General features: G+C 53.4%; 2 protein-coding genes across 2 annotated transcripts; one reads left to right on the plus strand and one right to left on the minus strand.

Moving 5' to 3' along the window:
• Window positions 1–3,602: 3,602 nt before the first annotated feature.
• On the plus strand, window positions 3,603–6,039 carry LOC100009168 (serum amyloid protein A; the record flags this gene model as incomplete). The annotated part of the gene is given in 4 exon segments (NM_001082327.3): window positions 3,603–3,707; window positions 4,775–4,924; window positions 5,220–5,358; window positions 5,803–6,039. Coding segments are annotated over 3 exon segments (369 nt in total). The 5' UTR covers window positions 3,603–3,707; window positions 4,775–4,833.
• A 3,785-nt stretch (window positions 6,040–9,824) lies between these two features.
• Window positions 9,825–14,494, minus strand: LOC100009259 (serum amyloid protein A). The gene is made up of 4 exons (XM_070064612.1): window positions 14,355–14,494; window positions 13,824–13,918; window positions 10,520–10,658; window positions 9,825–10,074 (listed from the first exon to the last, which is right to left on the minus strand). The coding sequence occupies exons 2-4, from the start codon at window positions 13,912–13,914 to the stop codon at window positions 9,936–9,938; spliced, it is 369 nt and encodes a 122-aa protein (XP_069920713.1). The 5' UTR covers window positions 13,915–13,918; window positions 14,355–14,494; the 3' UTR covers window positions 9,825–9,935.
• Window positions 14,495–21,292: the final 6,798 nt, after the last annotated feature.

A 21,292-nucleotide genomic window follows, 5' to 3' on the forward strand; every position in this document is an offset into this window, starting at 1 on the left:
TGCTTCATGGATTCTTGCTGAGCTATGGAATGAATGAATGAATGAATGAATGAAAAGGTCAGAGGAGTCCTGGAACGAGGAGGGAGGGTTGCAGAGCACAGGAAGGGTGTTGAAAGAGAGAGAGAGAGAGAGAGAGAGAGAGTGAAGGTGAAAGCCGGCGCCGTGGCTCAATAGGCTAATCCTCCACCTTGCGGCGCCGGTACCCCGGGTTCTAGTCCCGGTTGGGGCGCTGGATTCTGTCCCGGTTGCCCCTCTTCCAGGCCAGCTCTCTGCTATGGCCAGGGAGTGCAGTGGAGGATGGCCCAGGTGCTTGGGCCCTGCACCCCATGGGAGACCAGGAAAAGCACCTGGCTCCTGGCTCCTGCCATCGGATCAGCGCGGTGCGCCGGCTGCAGCGGCAGCCATTGGAGGGTGAACCAACGGCAAAAGGAAGACCTTTCTCTCTCTGTCTCTCTTTCTCACTGTCCACTCTGCCTGTCAAAAAAAAAAAAAAAAGAGTGAAGGTGAGAGATGGGGAACAACAAGCTTAGGGCCCCTGGGAAGGGCGCTGCTGAGTGTAACAGGGCTTTCTCTGAGAGAGGAAGGAAAGGAGAGAACCCGAGGGGCTGGGCCAGGCCAAAGGCAGGAGCTAGGGGCTTCATCTGCATCTCCCACATGGGTGCAGGGGCCCAAAGACTTGGTCCATCTTCTGCTGCTTTCCCAGATCTATTTGCAGGGAGCTGTATTGGAAATGGAGCAGCTGGGACTTGAACCTGCACCCATATAGGATGCCAGCGTCACAGACATAGCTTAACCCACCATGCCAAGACGCTGGCCCCTGAATGTGAGAGTCTTAACTGCTGGGTCTAATGCCTGCCCGAGAAGCTAGCTTTTAAAACGGATGCCCAGCTTTCAACCTTGCAAGCAACACGCCTATTAAGCCAGGCCTTGTACTTTTTGAAATCTCTAATTCCTGGAAGAATCTAAGTGAACTCCCTAGGATGGGGTTATTTTGTTTATTGAAGAATTCATCTTTTGTGTTCTTGCAGCTAAATCCTTCCCCATGTGTACACCACATTGCCTAAGAATGATTCTTGAACTCATTAAGAAAAAAATCCACCTCCAAGCCCATTCCTGCTGGAGAAGCTGCAGCGCAGAAGTGGCCCCCTCGAGGGCCAGAGCCCAGGACACACAGGCCTTGGCTGGTGCACTTTCTATGCCAGGTTCCTGCTTTCACTTCTGGGGATGTGGCCGCCCCTGGACAAAACAAAGATGGTTGGGGAATTCCAGATTGCATAGTCTGGCTTGGGAGAATGCTTTGGGTCATGGTAGCCTCAGCACCTGGCAGCAGAAGCCTGGACTTTGGCCCGTTCCATCTTTTCACACGTAACTGGTGGCAAGTCCCCTGACATAACATCAGAACACCTTTCCGGTAGAGGTTGGGCCACTGATTTCCCATCACCATGAGAAACAAACAACCACAACAGCTGGAGCTGGGCCAATCTGAAGCCAGGAGCCTCCTCCATGTCTCCCCACGTGGGTGCATGTCTTCCACTTCTTGCCATCCTCATGCTTCTCATCTTTAGCTCTGTCTAGGTCGTCCAGAAGTGCGTGCAAGAGTGGCAGTGAGAGGTGGACGCCCTTGTCTCATTCACGGCCTTCTTGAGAGGCACCAGAGTTTCTTCATTGCACCTGCTGTTTGCTGTAGAGCGTTCTTTCCCAAACACTTTCCCTCTGGACCCCTCCTCGCTCTAAAACGTGTCAGGTTCTCAAGTAACGTTGATTGAAGAGATTCTATCCAAAAATATTTACCATATAAAACTGAGAAATCTGAAAACATTTGTTAGTTCTGTTAAAACTAAAAAATCAACTAAATGTCTACATAAATAATATACTGTTATGAGAAATAGCTTGCCTCAAACAAAAAATTGGTAAGAAGGGTAACATGGTTTTATATACTTGAACGTCTTTTAGTGTCTGGATTAAGAGATGGTGGCGGATTCTTATGTCTGATTTGCATTCCGTCTGCTGCAATGCATCATGGGGGTAAGCTGTGTGTGAAGACAGTTGTGCACAGATGTGTAGTGTGCAGTAACATTTTCGGAAGCACATGGCTGTTCTTTGACACCAGAACCCAATAAGTCATCGCGTCTTTAAAGACCACTGGCAGTGTGGAGTCCAAAACGTTATCAATGAACCTGAGCGAAAAAGGAAAGACCATGTCTTAGTATTACAAGAAAAGGGATTCTGACCCACAGATGCCCTGAAAGAGACCGAGGGACCCTTAGTGTTCCCTGGAGCAGTTTGAGATCTGCTGATAAATATCATTGGTGCTTAGCTTTTATCAAGTTAGAAGGGTCCCTTCTTGCTTTGTTATCCATTTTCTTTACCATTACTAACTGTTGGCCATTGTGAAAGATGTTTTCCGTGTCTAGTAAAATAAATATGTCGTGCTCCCTCCATTACAGATGGAGTAAATCACAAAGATAGTGAACCATTTTGGGATCCCTGGAATAAACCCCAGGAGATCATGATATGCTACAGCTTTCTATACCGGGTGGAGGCCATTAGCTTTTCCCTGTGGGCATTCTCTCTGGGGACAGTAGCTGTCCTGCCTGAGTGTGTGTGAAAACCAAGTTCTGGAATGGACCGTGCAGTGGGCTTAAGGGGGTGGCATACAGACAGGGGAGGGCATTGGGGGAGGGTTCCAGAACACAAGACCATTGTCTGGATGAGAGCCACTCACTTGCTACCAGGCCTGTGGGGTCCCCTTCACGCCCTCCACCTGGCCTTGCCCCTTTCCTAGAAATTTCCAGGGGGGTACCCCAAAAGGCCCAGCCCTCAGAGCATGAAGATGGGCTGCACTGGCGGAGCCCAAGGGAGCTGATGTGTGCACTGCTTCTGTTCGTATCCTGGCTTCCCCTGTGCTGGGTGGGGGTACTGCCTCTCCCACCCCCGTGCTCCTCCACCAGCTGCTACAGGGCAGGAGGAGCCCTGTGATGTCTCAGGGCTGCACGCAAGGACCCCCTCCCCAGGGGATAAAGAGCTCTCCCCACCGTTCCCCTGAGCAGGACCCAGGCACTGCTCATTAGGCACCACACTCTTACTCCCACCACGAGGGTCTCCAGGCATGGGCCGGGGAAGCAGAAAGTCCCTTCTACTGCATCGACCCCCTCAGGAGCCAGCCAGATGATCCATTTCCTAACGGGCTAAATCAGCTGAGCAGGGGTAGCTGTGCCTTAGAACTCAGGCTCCAAACCAGTGGAAGGAGGCGGCCAGGCACAGGAGATCTGGTGGCCATCCTGTCAGCTTTGGAGCTCAAGGGCTTTAGACTTGATCGCAGGAGTACCGGTTGTCCCAGCAGCGCCATCTTGAGGCAATGAGTAGGAGTGCAAGGTCTTGCCTGGAAAAGCACCCACGGACTGCACACCTCCCGGCAGCCCTGGGGCCACTGCTGGGCTCCCCCGTCCTTTCTGCTCACGGCCCCGATGGCCGCCAAGGCACAGCACACCCACCTGGCCTCCGCAGGTTGCACAACTGGGGACAAGACCTGTGGATGAAGCAACCGCCGGTGTCCGGGAAGTCTCCTTTGCACTTTCCTAGGGACTTTTCCAGGCACCACGGCTGGCTTTGCCTTCTCCGCAGGGTTCCAGTAGGGAGACTCCGTATAAAGGCAGCCTCCTGTCCCTGGCAGGCAGCGACCGCAGCTCTGCTCCACCAGAACCCAGGTGAGGGCTCTTCCACGGAGTGATTCTTTAAAAAAATTATTGTTTTCTGTTGCCCAGCAAGATTGTTAATTTCCTTCAAAATATAATTATCCTGCATTAGGTTTATCCTGTGAGGTCTGTGCTGGGCACAGGAGACACGTGGGGAATGCTTTCTGGTGAATTACCATCGCTTTTAGAATTTTTTATTAGATTTATTTATTTGAAAGGCAGTGTTACAGAGAGGCAGAGACAGAGAGAGAGGTCCTTCTCCACTGGTTCATTCTAGAAATGACCTCAACGATCGGAGCTGAGCCGATCCAAAGCCAGGAGCCAGGAGATTCTTCCAGGTCTCCCACGTGAGTGCAGGGGCCCAAGGACCTGGGCCATTTTCTACTGCTTTCCCAGGCCATAGCAGAGAGCTGGATTGGAAATGGAGCAGCTGGGACTCGCACCAGTGCCCATATGGGATGCAGGCACTGCAGGTGGCAGCTTTCCCCACTATACCATTAGGCCGGCCCTGAATTACCAGTGCTTTTAAAAATTAGTTTTAGGGCCAGCGCCGCTGCTCGCTAGGCTAATCCTCCACCTGCGGTGCCAGCAATCTGGGTTCTAGTCCCAGCTGGGGCGCCGGAATCTGTCCCGGTTGCTCCTCTTTCAGTCCAGCTCTCTGCTGTGGCCTGGGAAAGCAGTGGAGGATGGCCCAAGTCCTTGGGCCCCTGCACCCACGTGGGAGACCTGGAAGAAGCTCCTGATCAGCACAACTCTGGCCATTGTGGCCAGTTGGGGAGTGAACCAGCGGATGGAAGACCTCTCTCTCTCTCTCTCTCTCTCTCTCTCTCTCTCTGCCTCTACTTCGCTCTCTGTGTAACTCTGACTTTCAAATAAGTAAATACATTTAAAAAAAAAAAAAAGCCACAGTCTGGTTCCAACCTCCCACTTCCTCCATCAGTGCCTCCTTGGGACCCTTGTAGAGAATCCTGGGCTCAGAGATGCGAGGATCAGAGTAGAGGGCTGTGAGGTCCTGCTGCAGAGCTCCTCGGTGAGAACACTGAGATGCCCATGGAAACAAGCAACAGCTCTCTTTGCAGGGCTGCACCTGTCCTGTCCCTGGGCGCTGACTCTGACCCTCTCCTGGCACTGCAGCACCATGAAGCTCCTCTCGGGCCTGCTTCTCTGCTCCTTGGTCCTGGGAGTCAGCAGCCAACGTTGGTTCTCCTTCATCGGTGAGGCCACTCAAGGTAAGGCTGAGGGAACAGATGGCTTCCAAAGAGCCTTAATTATGATGTTGCATAAAGTAGCACCGCGGACTGTCGAATACAACACAGGTGTGCCCACCTCGATGACTGTCGGTAGTTACCTGCAGGATCCCCAGGAATAAGAAATGCTCCTCCTACCCACCGTACCCAGGGGGTTATGACTGTAGGTGGGTTCCCGAGTGAGTAGAAGCTCATTTATTCCTTGACTCCTCTCTGGGCTGTCTCTCAGTCTCACCGTGTGTCTGATTTTCCTATCACCCATGCATTTCCTCTACAGGAGCATGGGACATGTGGAGAGCCTACACCGACATGAGAGAAGCCAATTACATAAATGCAGACAAGTACTTCCACGCTCGGGGCAACTATGACGCTGCCCAAAGGGGCCCTGGAGGTGTCTGGGCTGCCAAGGTCATCAGGTAACTGGGCTCCCAGGGAGGGCAGGGCTGGGTGAGCAGAGTTCACTGCCCTGGGGCTGACAGGGGATGAGCCCTGAGCGGGGTCCAGTGGGCTGGGCCGCCCTTGACCCTGCCTGTCTGGCCCACCCTCTCCATCCAGGCCCAGTGCAGGCCTTGGGCTCATGGTAGACTCTGAGGATGGCCAGGGAAGCTGGGCCAACCTGCTCCTGAAAAGGAAAACCAGGACCATGAGCGATGCCCAGCCCCGCCTCCCTCTGCTGCTCATGCAGCCCAAGGGGCACCAGCAGGGCTGAGCAGGGCTGTCCCAGCAGGGTCAGGGCTTTGGCCCCTCCTGCCCCGGCTGTCCTGGGCTCCCCTCAGAGCCCACCTTGCCAAGGGCTGATTGGGGAGTGGCTGTGGCTCAGTGGCTGCCGCTGACTCCCCTTGCTGCTGCCTGGATTCCAGTGACGCCAGAGAGGACCTTCAGAGACTCATGGGCCACGGAGCAGAGGACTCGATGGCCGACCAGGCTGCCAACGAATGGGGCCGCAGTGGCAAAGACCCCAACCACTTCCGACCCAAGGGCCTGCCTGACAAATACTGAGCTCCCTGCTCTGCTGCCCCTGAGGACTGGGACCCAGAGTACTGAGTTCCGTGTGCGTGAGCTGGTGGCGGGCACACAACTGGTGTCTAATAAATGCGGTATATGAACCAATCTGTTGAACTCTGTCCTTTGTGGTAGCTAAATGCGTTGAGACTGATCCCGTGCACACCACGGTGAATGGTCAGTTGCTGGGCCTGAGTGTTTTGGTTGGCGGAGATGACCTCCGTGTCACACCAGTGGAGGGCATCTGCAGAATCAAACCTGCTTGGCTCTCAAGGACCACATGGTGGCAATGCTGCTATTCCCAGGCCCTCACATGCCAGAACTCCACACTCCCTGTCAACTGTGTCCTGTCACTTTCTGTGCCCCCATGGTCTCAGTCCACAGGGGTCTGTGTCTCTGAGCAAAGAGGACATAGTCACTCTGCTGCTGCCTCTTGGTCTGCTGTTCATTTCTCAGCAGCACCTGCAAATTCCTTCCATTTCTGTCTATTCTATCACGCAGATGGCTCCCAAGCACTCTCAGTCGCCCTAGCTTCATTGTCTCTTTTTTAAGCACAGTGAAAATGCTGTGTCACCCACTGTGGATATGTCTTATGCTTTCTGCAGCTTGAGTCAATTGAAATCATGGATGTTGCAGGCATGAGAGTGCAGGATAGAGCTGTCCCCTTGCAATAGTCTGGGAGCACGTTCAGAACAAGAATGCGGGTGTAATTTTAAAGATTTATTTATTTGTTTGAGAGGCAGAGTTATAGAGGCAGAGAGAGAGGCAGAGAAAAAAGAGAGAGAAAGAGATCTTCCATCCACTGATTGACTCCCCAAATGGCCGCAATGGCTGGAGTTGTGCTAATCTGAAGCCAGGAGCTTCTTCTGGGTCTTCCACATGGGTGTAGGGGCCCAAGGACTTGGAACATCTTCTACTGCTCTCCCAGGCCATCAGCAGGAAGCTGGATCAGAAGTGGAGCAGCCAGGGCTAGAACCAGTGCCCATATAGGATGCCAGCACTGCAGACAGCAGCTTTACCCAAGTATGTCACAGCACAGGCCCCCTGCAGGCATAATTTTATAACCAAAATTTTTATACTGGGCATTGTAGACTGTAACAAGATTAAGGATCAAGGGCAAAGAATACGAGGAAGTTACAGTTTGTAAAAAAGCCCCCTTTGGAGACTGAGATTGCCTGAATTTGTCGCTCGTTGGGTGGCAAATGACCTGAGCTGGGTGCCACAAGCCTCCACTGACAAGCATGAGCCCCGCTGAACTGCCTGCGAGATTCGACATGACACTGCCCAGGAGAGCACTTGGACTCACCGAGCTGCAGCTGTGGTTCTGCAAACTCGCCTGGAAGCTGCCCACAAGGGAGCAGGAGCTAGGATTCCCCAGGAAAAGTTCTCAGGAATGCATTGTGTCCCCCAAAACCCACATATCGAAGGCCTAATCCCACGTGTGGCTCTACTGGAAGTAGGAAAGTGACTATGGATAGGTGAGGTGACAGTGGGTGAGCCCTGGTCCCGTAGCCCTGTAAGAGGACAGGGGAGGACTCCCTCTCTGTCTCCTCCATGTGAGCGCATGGTGTGAAGTTTGCACGTCAGGCAGAGGATTCTCACCAGGAAGCCACCCAGCCTGCGCCTTGACCCTGGACATCTCCACTTCCAGAGTGGGGAGGTATAAGTGCCTGTGCTAAGTACCCAGTCTGTGATATTCTGTTATGGCCCCCGGAGCTGACAAGGAGGAGCAGTGCAAATCCAGTGGAGGTACCACAGAAATTTGGGGGGAGCTGCCGTGGCCTATGAGCACCACTGAAAGTGCCCGTGGCGAGGGCCGCTCGGGGTTTCCTTCTAGTCCTGCCAGTGGCCTCTGCTGATCAAACTTGACATTGTGCCTCTCTGGCATGGGAGAAACACAGGTCCCGGCCCAGGAGTGCAAACAGGAAAAGAAGGGGCGATGTGGGTGCAACACCTGCAGACACTTCCACCACAAAGTTGGCGCGAAGAGGACTCCCGGGAGAGAATCAGAACTAAATTTACACCGACGGGAAAAGACAAGTTGAAGCTCCCAAGGGAGGAGGAAGACAAAGCATGAACAGGAAGTGGAGGTGCTCACAGCAGAGGGTGGGGGCAGGAGTGTGGGCGGAGGAGGGCTCAGTGAGTGGTAGAGAACTGAACCAGGAGAAATGAAAGGGGCTGGACAAGACAGATGGGGTTGGGGAGACAGCGGTGGCAGGGGGCTGGTGAGAGCAGGCTCAGAGCACTGCTGAGCGCAGGCGTCAGGACTCCATCTGTTGCGGTGACAATGCCCATGGTTAGTATCTGCGGCACATGCCGAAGCTCTCAACTTTTGTGAAATGCAGTGAAAGACAGCAGGAGTTAAGGAAAGAATGCCTTGTAAGCTTGCCAGCAGCTGGCATTGTGGTGCAGCCACAGGATAAGCTGCTGCCTGCACACCACCACCCCGCATTGGAGCATCGGTTTGAATCCCTGCTGCTCCACTTCGGATCCAGCTCCCTCCTAACACAGCAGAGAGGGCAGTGGTCGACGGCCTGAGCACTGGGCACCTGGTACCCATTGGGGAAACCAAGATGGAAGTTGCTGGCTCCTGGCGTTGTCCTGGCCCAGCCCTGGCTATTGTAGCCATTTGGGAAGTCTGCCATTCTCTCACTGTCTTTAACTTAAAAATCAACTTTCCAAATTTCTGCAAATCGGAAATTCGGAAAGTCAGCATATTATTACTGGCAATAATACTAGGATGGAGAAGTCCATCCACTAGCTTGCAAAGGACCAGAGCACTTCATTTGCTGGAGCCTTAATAATTAAAAAAAAAAAAAAATCAGAGTACGTGTTGCTTGGCTTGCCCAGGAATTTAAGACTGAGAGAATCACTCACTCTTTCTGTGCTTTGACGAACCCAAACCACTGTGATCCGTGGCCATGCTTTCCTTAACAGGAAATTCCATGCGTCGGGCTCCCTTTTTTTGGAATTGGCTTAGGAAGTGGGGAGCTTCCCCCAAGGACACACAACGTGTCAGAGGCAGCAGGAGGCTCCTGAAACTTGATCATGATGTCCGCACGCCTATGCTTCCTGAGAGAGCTTCTTCCTGGAAATTTCCTTGAAGGCAGTTCTTAGACTGCACAGATATTGAGTGATATTTGAACTTCTGGGTGATGCTGAGAAATGAACAGGAGATTAGCGTGGCAGCAGTGGAGCAGGTTTCCATGGCCCAATAGTCCACAAATGTGTGCCCTGTCCCCACAGGCAGAGACCACTGAGACCTAAGGCCCTGGGGCCACAGAAGGTGACAGGACACCACTGACAGGGAGTGAGGAAGCCTGGGCATGAAGGGCCTGGAAACAGCAACAGTGCAGCCACCTGGGCCTGGAGAGAGCAGCTCTGACTCAGGTGAGTGGGTGCAGGGGTTTTCGCTCTGTAGCTACTGAGATCATCTCTCCCTGGCCACACTCAGGCCCAGCCTTGACCTTCTCCTTGGTGTTCGTGGATCACCTTTTTTTTTTTTTTTTTTTTTTTTAAAGATTTATTTATTTGAAAGGCAAAGTTACAGAGAGGCAGAGAAAGAGAGATCTTCCATCTGCTGGTACACCTCCCAAGTGGCTGCAACAGCCAGAGCTGTGCCGATCTGAAGCCAGGAGCCAGGAGCTTCTTCTGGGTCTTCCATGTGGGTGCAGGGGCCCAGCATGCTCCACTGCTTTCCCAGGCCAGAGCAGAGAGCTGGATCAGAAGAGGAGCAGCCGGGACTAGAACCAGCGTCTATCTGGGATGCCAGCACTGCAGGCAATGATTTTACCCACTACGCTACAGCATCAGCCCCAGTGATCACCTTTTGTACGAGACAGGCAATCCCCACCACAAAGAACAGCAGAGTTTCAACAGATTCAGTCTTATACGCATTTATTAGACACCAGTTGTGTGCCCGCCACCAGCTTCACGCACACGGGACTCAGCACTCTGGGTCCCAGTCCTCAGGGGCAGCAGAGCAGGGAGCTCAGTATTTGTCGGGCAGGCCCTTGGGTCGGAAGTGGTTGGGGTCTTTGCCACTGCGGCCCCATTCGTTGGCAGCCTGGTCGGCCATCGAGTCCTCTGCTCCGTGGCCCATGAGTCTCTGAAGGTCCTCTCTGGCGTCACTGGAATCCAGGCAGCAGCAAGGGGAGTCAGCGGCAGCCACTGAGCCACAGCCACTCCCCAGTCAGCCCTTGGCAAGGTGGGCTCTGAGGGGAGCCCAGGACAGCCCGGGCAGGAGGGGCCGAAGCCCTGACCCTGCTGGGACAGCCCCGCTCAGCCCTGCTGGTGCCCCTTGGGCTGCATGAGCAGCAGAGAGAGGGGGGGCTGGGCATCGCTCATGGTCCTGGTTTTCCTTTTCAGGAGCAGGTTGGCCCAGCTTCCCTGGCCATCCTCAGAGTCTACCATGAGCCCAAGGCCTGCACTGGGCCTGGATGGAGAGGGTGGGCCAGACAGGCAGGGTCAAGGGCGGCCCAGCCCACTGGACCCCACTCCAGGGCTCATCCCCTGTCAGCCCCAGGGCAGTGAACTCTGCCCACCCAGCCCTGCCCTCCCTGGGAGCCCAGTTACCTGATGACCTTGGCAGCCCAGACACCCCCAGGGCCCCTTTGGGCAGCGTCATAGTTGCCCCGAGCGTGGAAGTACTTGTCTGCATTTATGTAATTGGCTTCTCTCATGTCGGAGTAGGCTCTCCACATGTCCCCTGCCCCTGGAGAGGAAATGCATGGGTGATAGGAAAATCAGACACACAGTGAGACTGAGAGACAGCTCAGAGAGGAGTGAAAGAATCGATAAGCTTCTCTTGACTCAAGATTTTAGCCCTGGATCGTAGCGCCCTGGGGCACCCTGGGTTGAGAGGAACAACCCTTCGTCTCAGTGGGCTTCTCTATTTCACTCTACCAGGAGTCACGTAGGTGGGTGCAGCTGTGTTGCATGGGTCGCCTGCTGTGGTGCTGTGTGCTGCATCTTACTAAGATGGGCTCTGTGACGTGTTTCATGGTGACCCTGTGCCTGGCTGGCTAGGAGACTGCCTGCCTAGCCCATGCGGGAGGTTAGGAGGGCATGGCACACCATGCCTCCCCGGAAGGACTCTATGACCTGACCGCTGGCAGGTGGCAGGAGCCCCACGCACACCCCCCCCTTCCTGTTGAAGGGCCTTGTAATTGTCCATCAGGTAAACAGCTCGCGGGTGTGGCCAGACCCATATGACCACCTGGGAGGCTCCATAGGTTACGTGACCTTCAAGCTGATTGGAGAAGCATTGCAGCGCCAACATCAGCTTTATCCTACAGAATCAGTGTTGCCCTGAACTAGCTACTCCCCTCTGCCTGCCCTTCAAAAGCCTCTGCCTGGTTGTTAATAAATGGACATGTCCACCGAAAACTTGTCTCTGGTGCTTCTTATCGAAGAATGCCGTCACCCCACCATGCCCACAGTGCAGGCCTCGCAGGATGGGCCCTCAGTGTTTAAAGATGATGGAGGAAAAATTGTGAAAAAACAAGATCTCTCAACTTTAGCACTGTTGAAATACTGGGCCGGATAAGTCTTCGTCTTCCAGGACTGTCCTGAATACTGTAGGTGTTTGCAAGCATCCCTGGCTTCCGCTACCACTTGCTGTCAGCACATTCACCCTGTGGGACATCCAAACACACCTCTGGACTGTGTGCAGTGAGCCCTGGGCCGCCACACTGCCATAGAATGAAGCCACATAGGGGGAGGTCCAGGCAGTGACCCGAGTGGAGTGGGGATGCAGAAGGCCTGAGAAGGACTGCACAGCTAGAGAACACTTCCGCCCTGGCTCTCCTTGCAGACGGAACGCACAGAATCGTGGCTTGCGTCGTGCCTCCGACGACGAGGGCCACTAATGTCCTGAAAATCTAAGTAGATGTGCTGATGCTGCAAGCTGACTGAGGAAGCAGTGACGCAATTCTTCCCGGCTGGGCTGCACTTTCTGACCTCCTGGAGAGTTACTGAGCAGCCTAAGGGCCAGGTCATGAGCCAGACTCTTGGTGGGGTGGGGGTGGGGGTGGGGGTTCCAGGCGAGGGTAGTTTTCAGGAGCTGCAGGTGACTTTGCCGCAGGCTGACGCTGACAACCTCTGGGCTTTAGGAGGTGCTAGGGGATAGACCTGGCAAGGCCTTAAGCCTCATGCACCTCTGCGTTCCAACCTCAACTCAGCTACGCCCTCCCGGCTGCAACTCCCTGGGCAATGGACCCAGGTGCTCTAAGCCTCAGTTTTCTCACCTTTAAAGTGGGAGCAGACACTTGCCTCACAGATTTATTCTGCTAGAAATGAACAAACTGACAGGTCCTTGTGGGGACTTGATGGGTGTTGGTTCCCACTTCCTGTCACCAAATCAGGAAGGGCAGTCACGGAGAGAGTCAGGCCAGGCCTGTTTAAATGACCCAGCCAGGAAACCGGAAGAAGGAAGAAGACTTAAGTGCTAGTGCAGCCCTTTAATTACACTTTTATGGGGTTTGCTTGGATGGACATTTTATACCAATTTTAGGCCTACGAGAGTGCCTAAAAAGGTGTATGAAAAAATTAAAACATGTCTATCTTAGAGGACAAAGTTTTGAAATGCATGCATTCAGAAAATGCACGGAGCCAGCGCTTCGGCTCACTAGGCTAATCCTCCGCCTGCGGCGCCGGCACACCGGGTTCTAGTCCCGGTTGGGGCGCCGGATTCTGTCCCGGTTGCCCCTCTTCCAGGCCAGCTCTCTGCTGTGGCCCAGGAAGGCAGTGGAGGATGGCCCAAGTGCTTGGGCCCTGCACTCGCATGGGAGACCAGGAGGAAGCACCTGGCTTCTGGCTTCGAATTGGTGCAGTGCACCAGCCGTAGTAGCCATTTGCAGGGTAAACCAATGGAAGGAAGACCTTTCTCTCTCTCTCTCACTGTCTAACTCTGCCTGTAGAAAAAAAAAAATGCACGGAAATGCACATTATGAGAAAACTACGCATAGAATTCAAAATTTTTTGGCACCAAAATAAATTTATCTTTTTATTGCAATTGTCCACGGACTTTAGGAAGTATCCCCATCTTTTTATCTTCTACCTAGCACAAATGGCTTAGCTTTCCTGGGAAAGATAATTGTGTTTTCTCTGAGTCATTGATTGATGTGAATCCTAACCTTAAGCTCCCGAAACACCTGGTCCATTCTGCCACACTGGACAGCACCACGTACCCCTGAAATCACACCTTACGGAGGCCCCAAGTCCTCTGGGGCTGTGGCCAGCTCCCTTCCCTTTCCGAATGCCAGGACTCTGAGTTGTTTGATAAATAAGAGCGATGCCTCGCACACACGTGAGAAACCCTGCCCTCGGGGAAAGCACATACTACAGCAGCCACGAGGCGTCTGTCGATGGGGCGGCAGCAACCCAGCAAACCCTTAGTTCCATCCAGTCCTGTGGCAATGCAGAAATGCACACCTCTGAAAGTTTAAATGCTGCCTCGGAAAGCAGAACTGTGCCATATCGTTAGGTGGGTGCAGTCTCGTTCCTCTCCAGAAAATCCTTTCTCCCTCCCAGATCCCCTGCGGAGCCTCCAGGGGCCCTAACTCCCATGGATGGAGGGCAGGGATAAGTGTTTTCCCACTGGGCCACCTGGGAGCAGCCCAGAGCCACGGGGTGACCCAGAGCCCTGGTGTCCTGACCTGACCTGAGAACATCACTGGCTACTTCTCCTGGGCCTCAGCACCCCAGAGACAGGGGCCAAGACCTCGCTGGCCAGTGGTGAACGGGCTAGAGGAAAGGCAGGCTCTCGCTCTGCCTGCGTGGCTTCTCCAGGTGCCACTCACTGCTGCTTGGGCTGGAAACTACCCGAGGGCAGATCGTCGTGGTCCAGGGATGCCTTTCCCTCCCCTTTCAGCCTTACCTCTCACAGCCTCACCGATGAAGGAGAACCAGCCTTGGCCGCTGACTCCCAGGACCAAGGAGCAGAGAAGCAGGCCTGAGAGGAGCTTCATGGTGCTGCAATGCAAGGAGAGGGTCAGACACACACAGACAGGACCGGCCTCGGCCCCGGCCCCTTGGCATCCGTGTTCCAAAGACAGCCTGGTGGTTACTTGTGTTGGTTCTCGGGGGAGTCTCCGTGGTTCCTCCAGGAGCTCCTGCAAAAGGTCCCCTCTCAGACCCACAGCCCTCAGCTCTGGACCATAGCCCTGAGTTCCAGAATCTAAGAGAATCCCAAGATGGCCTTGACGGAGCAAGATGGGGAAGGACCACATTGTCACTCCCTGAAGAGCCCTACAACTCACCAGAAAGCTTTACCCACAGGGGCCCCTGTGCCCAGCTCAGACCTCACTCAGGATAAAGACAGGCAGGACAGTTGCATTGCAAGGGCACAGAAAACAGAGTAAGGTTTTTGTTTGTTTTTTAAAGAGTCACCCCACGGAGGAGCCCTCACCTGGGTTTTGGTGGAGCAGCGCTGTGGTCGCCACCTGCTAGGGACAGGAGGCTGCCCCTTTATACTGAATGCCCCTGTTGGGACCTTGGGGAGAAGGCAAAGCCAACCTTGGTGCCTGGAAAGCCCCTCAGGTCATTTCCCCTAGGAAAGCACAGAGGAGGCTTCCCGGACATGCATGGTTTCTTCATCCGCAGATCCCGTCCCCAGTTGTGCAACCTGTGGAGGCCAGGCTCAGGGTGTGTGTGCTGTGCCTTGGCGGCCATGGGGGCCGTGGGTGGAGAGGAAGGGGGAGTCCAGTGATGGTGTTGTCTGAGGATGGCTCTTCCAGGCAGGACCTCGCTCTGCCGGTCACTGCCCTAGGGTGGCCCCACTGGGACACCCAGCAGACGTGTCAGAGGTTAAGTCCCCCTGTGTTCATGTCTAAAGTCCTTGAGCTCTAAAGCTGACAGGCTCGCCCTCCCCCTGCTCCGTCTCTCGTGTCCTGGATGCTACATCGTACTGCTCTGTGTGGCTATGGGAAGCCTGGAGTTCTAAGATGCAAAAACCCTGGCTCAGAGGCTTGGCCCACCAGGAAGAACAGAAAAACAGGAAAGTTGAGGGCAGGCATTTCAGCAGTGGCTGAGGCCCTGGTTGGGCGCTCACAGCCCACGATGGGGTACCTGGGTTCAAGTTCCAGACTCCAGCCTCCTGCTAACGCATACCCTGGGCGGCAACAGGTGGTAGCTGAAGTAGTTGGGTCCTTGCCACCCATACAGGAGACTTGAGTTGCAGTCCCATTTCCTGGCCTTGCTGTGGGCGTCTGGGGAGTGGATTAGCAGATGGGCGATCCTGCTGTTCCTCTGCCTTCCTCTCTCCCTCCTCATTAGCGTGGAAGTGTCATGCATGAGCTGTATTTGCCTGGCAACCATGTTCTGGCACATAAATGAGTTTGGTGAATATATATATATATATATATATATATATATATATATATATATAGACAGGCAGAGTGGACAGTGAGAGAGAGAGACAGAGAGAAAGGTCTTCCTTTGCCGTTGGTTCACCCTCCAATGGCCGCCACTGATCCGAAGGCAGGAGCCAGGTGCTTATCCTGATCTCCCATGGGGTGCAGGGCCCAGGCACTTGGGCCATCCTCCACTGCACTCCCTGGCCACAGCAGAGAGCTGGCCTGGAAGAGGGGCAACCGGGACAGAATCCAGCGCCCCGCCCGGGACTAGAACCTGGTGTGCCGGCGCCGCAAGGCGGAGGGTTAGCCTAGTGAGCCGCGGTGCTGGCGAATATATTTTTCTAAGAGAAGAAGCAAAAATAAGAAAGGTTGAAGACATTCCAGGTGAGCCTGTGCTACGGCAAAATCTTTTTTCTCTGCTCTCTGACTACACTACACGGGTTTATGGACTTGTGCCTGTTTACTGGGCCAGCCGAACACAAGGCACAAGGCAGACTGAGGAGAGACACGGGATGGGTAAGTACAGACTGGGGAGGAGTGGTGATCATTCCTGGGGTGTGTTCAGAGAAGGCTTCACGAGGGAGGTGGTGTGAGACCACGTGGAGAACTGACAAGGGGTGAGCAGCGGTGCTGGGGAGGCAGTGTCCAGGGAGCAGCAGGCACCAAGGCCCACGGGTGGACGATTGGTGGACACTACAGTGGACGAACTCCCTTTGGCAACTGTCTGAAAGCAAGAACAGAACAGAGCTTGAAACCTGATGCCGGGCCTCTTTGTACTCTGACAGGGCCAGTTCCATGCTTGCTCACTCTGGGTGGCCTAGCAGTTGCTGCTGGAGGCTGGTGGCTGAGTCCCACCAGCTCCCCCCAACCTCTCCCAGGTTCATTCTGTCAGGCAGAGCCCAGCAGGCGGCAGGGAGGCCCCAGCCTCAGTCAACAGCATTGGGGAGGAGCCACGGAGCTAGGTGTAGGCAGGCAGGCATGAGGTCAGGGCTGCAATTTGGGGGCATTACCTAGCAGGAGAGGGCTGTCGCTGCGAGAGGGCTGTGGGCTTTGCAAGAAGCATGAGCACAAAGCCAGTCAGGCGTCCACTTCCTTAATCTAACAGCGAGGCCTTTTGTACTCCCTCGGACTTGCTTGCTGAGTAGAAAAAAGGAGAGGGAAATCCCTTCTCCCGCACCAGCTGGTTGGAGTGAGGACAGGAAGTAAAGGGCAGGAGACTTTTCACCCCTGAGTCCTCTCTCTGATTTTATTTATTTTAGGGGAATAGGAAGAGAGTGAGAGGGGTGTTGGTATCCAGGGCTTTTTGTTCTTAGTGGACACACAGTCTCAGTACAATTTGTGACACCCTGCTTTCTATTTTCTTTCAACACTCTTTTTTGTAGGCACACTTTTTTCTGTTTTCTATTTGGAATCTGATTTTACCATCCAATGAGTATGAGGCTTATGTATGTATCATCCTTTTCTCCCCAATTTCAAGTCTCATTTTCATGAAGGCACCGTCTGGATCTTGTAATCTGTCCTCCCTACATTGCATGCCCAAAACAGCACAGAAGGTGTTGCCTGGAGGGCTCCTGATGAGTGGCTGATGAATGAACAAATATATGTCACGCGTGCATGCTGACATTTCACACAGGGACGGACAGCTGACATGATGGTGGTCGCGTGAGATGAAAATGGAGCTGGAAATTCCTATGCCTAGTGACGTTGTAGCCGTCACAGTGTCCTGGTGCAAGGCGTTAAGTGACATCTTGGCGGTGATGCTGGCGTGAAGTGACCTGCTGTGCTGCCAGTGGAATAAAAGCGTGGCACACACAGTGATGCACCGTGCTTAGTCAGAGTCGATGATAAAAGACGACACTGCTGGGGCTTGCATGTACAATGCTGCATTGTTATCATTTAGCGTGCATGACAGTGCGCTGTCTACCACCAGCAGCCTCTGCAGTCTGCCAATCGCAGCAAGGTTCCACGTCATGGGATCGACGTGTGTTGTCTGGGTTGGTGTAAGGACATGTGCGCTATGGCGTTCCCACAAAGACAAAATCATTTAATGATACACTTTTAAGAACGTTTCCCTGTTGCTAAGTAACACATGACTGGAAATGAGAATGTCATTCTAGAAAATTCTGAAACCCAGAATAACATGAACCAGCCCACTATCTAGAAACGTGGATACCACTTCATGTGCAACACTCTGGGCTGTGTTTCACCCCAGGAAGGTCTTTGAACAACACGGGCATCATGTTCTGTATGACTCTCTCCCTTAGCACATTACCAGTGCTTCTCCAGGTCATCAAATGTCCCTCACCCCTCAGTCACAGCAGATCCAAAGTCAGTCCAGATCCAAAGGCACTTCTAGGCCGTGCCACTCCCGGGTCCAAGGGCTGGGTTCCGGGATCTGTGATGGGAACTCCGTGTCCCGACCTCTACTGGAAAGGCATTCTGGTGTTACATCAGGGAACTTGCTGCCAGAGGTAAGTGTGGAAAGATGGAATGGGCCAAAGTCCAGGCTTCCCTTGCCAGAAGCTAGGAATGCTGGGACCATGGCATTCTCCTAAGCCAGATTACCCCAGCTGCCCTCGTCTTTTCCAGGAGTGGCTACAATGCCGGAAGAGAGCATTTGTGAGGTGCAGAGGCAAGGAGCTGGAGCAGGAAGAGAACTGGCCAAGTAGCTATTAGATAATTCCACAACTAGTATTGGGATTATTTTCTATTGTGCAGGTATATTTGGTGGACTGTTAAATAGATGTTCAAGTTATTCTCATAATATTTGTGAAAATTAGATAGGAAGGGATTATTTTTATCTCATAAAGAAAATAATTGCTATTCACGAAGATTTGCTATCACCAAAGCAAGCTTTTGACTCAGCAGGGAAGTCATTGCCCAGGACACCACGCCCCCTGCCGCGGGAGTGCCTGGTTTGAGTCCTGGCTCTGCTTCCAGTCCAGCTTCCTGCTGATGCACACCTGCGAGCACACAGGTACTTGGGTCTCTGTCACCCACTTAGGAGACCTGTGGTCGGTTCTGGGCTCCTGGCTTTGGCCTGGCCCACACGTGTGTATTGCAGTCATTTGAGAAGTGAACCAGCTGATGGAAAATCTCATCTCTCTCTTTCTCAAAACCATTGGTACCCTACCCTTAAGAACAATAGCTCCCCTACAGGAATAAGAGACGCAGACAACGAGGGTGTCGCTGTTTGTACGATCCACTCCCTTAGTGGTCGCTGTGACATAAGCATGAGGCAGAGCTGGTCCAGCACATGTGAAGGGGTGCACACCGGTGTCTTCCAGATGGACGATGAACACTGTGGCTACAAGCACAACAGGACACATAGGGTTTCTGTTGTTCACTTACATTTCCACTGCACCTTGCAAGGGTTATTTACAAAGCTTATCTTGTAGGGTAACCAGACTCCAGAAAATACAGACTCCGGAAAAAAGAAAAAACCAGACTCTGGAAATACAAACTCGCTTGTGCTTCCTGTACTTAAGTCTCCCAAACAGAAGTTCCTTTATCTCGATGATTTGCTGCTCTGGTAAGAACGTTCTGATGGACAGAACTGACCACAAACAAATGTGGCAAATGGCATAAACACACACACAAACACAACATCTCTGCAGAGTCCAAAGGAAATCTTGGCATATGTTTTCTCCCAAGGGTTAGATATCTTACTCAAACTGAGAATCTGAGTGAGAGTCTCTATCCTGTGTATTAGCAAATAATGACCAGAGAGTTGGCTGTGCAAGCAGGGAGGGTTAAAGAAAGAATCGTATTCTCTGGCGAGTCCCTATAGCATCCAGCAAGGAAAGTAGTAGAGTTTTACTTCGTGTGGCTTCAGACCCGCATCAGTCCATCTCCTCATTCTGTCCGTAGAGGGTCGGCAACAATGTCACCTTGTCTAGGCAGAACCACATTCTGCAGGCTTCTCTTCTAGAATGTTCTGTATCCACAAGTCCCGAGAGGTACTTTCTCTCGAGAGCTGGAGGCTGTCATTTATTTACAGGCTTCTCCGAGTGGCTCTGCTGTGACCCCAGGCACCCATGTTCTGCAGAGCCTGGCAGTCCTTGCTGATATTTCTGTCTCACAGTGACAATGGGGCAGGGAGTGACTCCCTAGGGTAACCGGCACACAAACACCTGCCCCTACTGTCCCCTGACTGGGAGCCTGGCACCACCCAGCTGGGTGCCATTTCCCCTTGCCCCAAAGCACCTCCCTCTCTGTCCCACTGCAAGACTCCCAGAGTGGTTCCCTGCACACACTTTCCTCCCACCATGGGGGTCTCCAGTGTTGGTGTGGGGAGCCAGAAATTCCCACAGATTCATTGACTCACTCAGAAGCCAACTTAGAAAACACCTTTTCTAATGGTGTCAGCCCGCTGAGCTGTGCTGTCTGTGCCTGGGAGCTGAGGACTTCATACCCGGAAGGAAGATGGCAGGGTCCTTTTGGGACATGCATGAGGTTGAGGGGCAGCAGCCTGTCAGCTTTGTAGCTCAGCAACTGTAGACATGAACTCAGAGGGCCCAATTTCGCATGCATCATCCCTCGGTCCCCACAGGGTGCATCCTGGGGTCGTGACTGGGAGAGCAAGGTCCTGGATGGAAGAGTCATCCTTAGCCCCCTGGGCTCCCTCGTCCTCTAGGAAGCCTTGGTTTTCCCAGCACTGATGGGCAAAGCTGCTCCCTGCCCAGTGCAGACAGAGCACAGCACACCTAACTGTGTCCTCAGGCCGCACAACCGGCGAGCTGACCTGTGGAGAAAGACAACTCAGGTGTCCAGGAAGTCTCCTTTGCACTTTCCTGGGGGAATCGACCTTCAGGGACTCTCCCAGCGTCCAAGCCTGGCTTTCTCTCTCCCCAGGATCCCAGGAGGAATGGCCCAGCAAAAATGCAGCCTCCATGCCAGAGCGACCTGCTCCACCAGGTGAGGGCTCCTCCAAGGAGTGCCTTTCTAGAAACTTATTCTTTTGTCCTAATAGATGGTAAACGCCTTTAAGACATAATTATCCTGTTATTTGTTTATCCCGTGTGAGGACTGGGCTGGGCAGGGGGGACACGTGTAACATGTTTTTTGGTGAATAACTGGCTACTTTAGGGAGTGACAATGTGGTCCTTCCCCCTCTTGCTCCGTCAAGGCCATCTTGGGATTCTCTTAGATTCTGGAACTCAGGGCTATGGTCCAGAGCTGAGGGCTGTGGGTCTGAGAGGGGGCCTTCGGCAAGAGTTCCTAGAGGAACCACTGAGACTCCCCGGAGAACCAACACAAGTTACCACCAGGCTGTCTTTGGAACACGGATGCTAAGGGGCTGGGGCCGGTCCTGTCCATGTGCGTCTGACCCTCTCCTTGCATTGCAGCACCATGAAGCTCCTCTCGGACCTGCTTCTCTGCTCAGCAGCCACGGCTGCTGCTTCTCCACTGGTGAGGCTACGGAGATTCGGTGTAAACAGCAGCCACCAAGAAGACCAGGGCCTTCTGGAGTCCAAAGGCCTGGATGAGTTCCCTGGAAAAGTGAGAGGAGACAGACCAGAGATGAGGGAAGGGGTCCGTGCAGGGGTCTCCGCCCATCAGAAGCTGGGGGGACGGTGGATCCAGCAAAGCAGACTCAGGTGCAGCAGCTGTTGGGGAAAGAAAGCCGCTGTCCCAGAGTCCCTCACGCTGCAGTTATGGGTCAGCGGGGTTAGAGTCTGCCCGGCAGTTAGGAAACCGACCTTTGGATTAGCGGCACTGATCACTTGTCATGGAGGCTGCAGAGGAAGAGTGGCGTGGGGCAGATGAGAGACAGGATGGCGGGGGGTGTGCTGGCAATGCCTGGACCCGAGACTTCACCCGAACCACGGACCAGGTGGCAGTTAGAACAGGTGCCCAGCAACACACTAATTTATAGTCAGTTAGTGGCGTTTCTGCAATAGAAACTAGCGATTAGAAGAAATAATACAAAACAAACCCCAACTACTTTTTTCTGGTTTTTTTTTAAGCTTTATTTATTTATTTGAAAGTC

Source organism: Oryctolagus cuniculus, chromosome 1 (assembly GCF_964237555.1).
Source record: "Oryctolagus cuniculus chromosome 1, mOryCun1.1, whole genome shotgun sequence".
Taxonomy (NCBI): Eukaryota; Metazoa; Chordata; class Mammalia; order Lagomorpha; family Leporidae; genus Oryctolagus; species Oryctolagus cuniculus.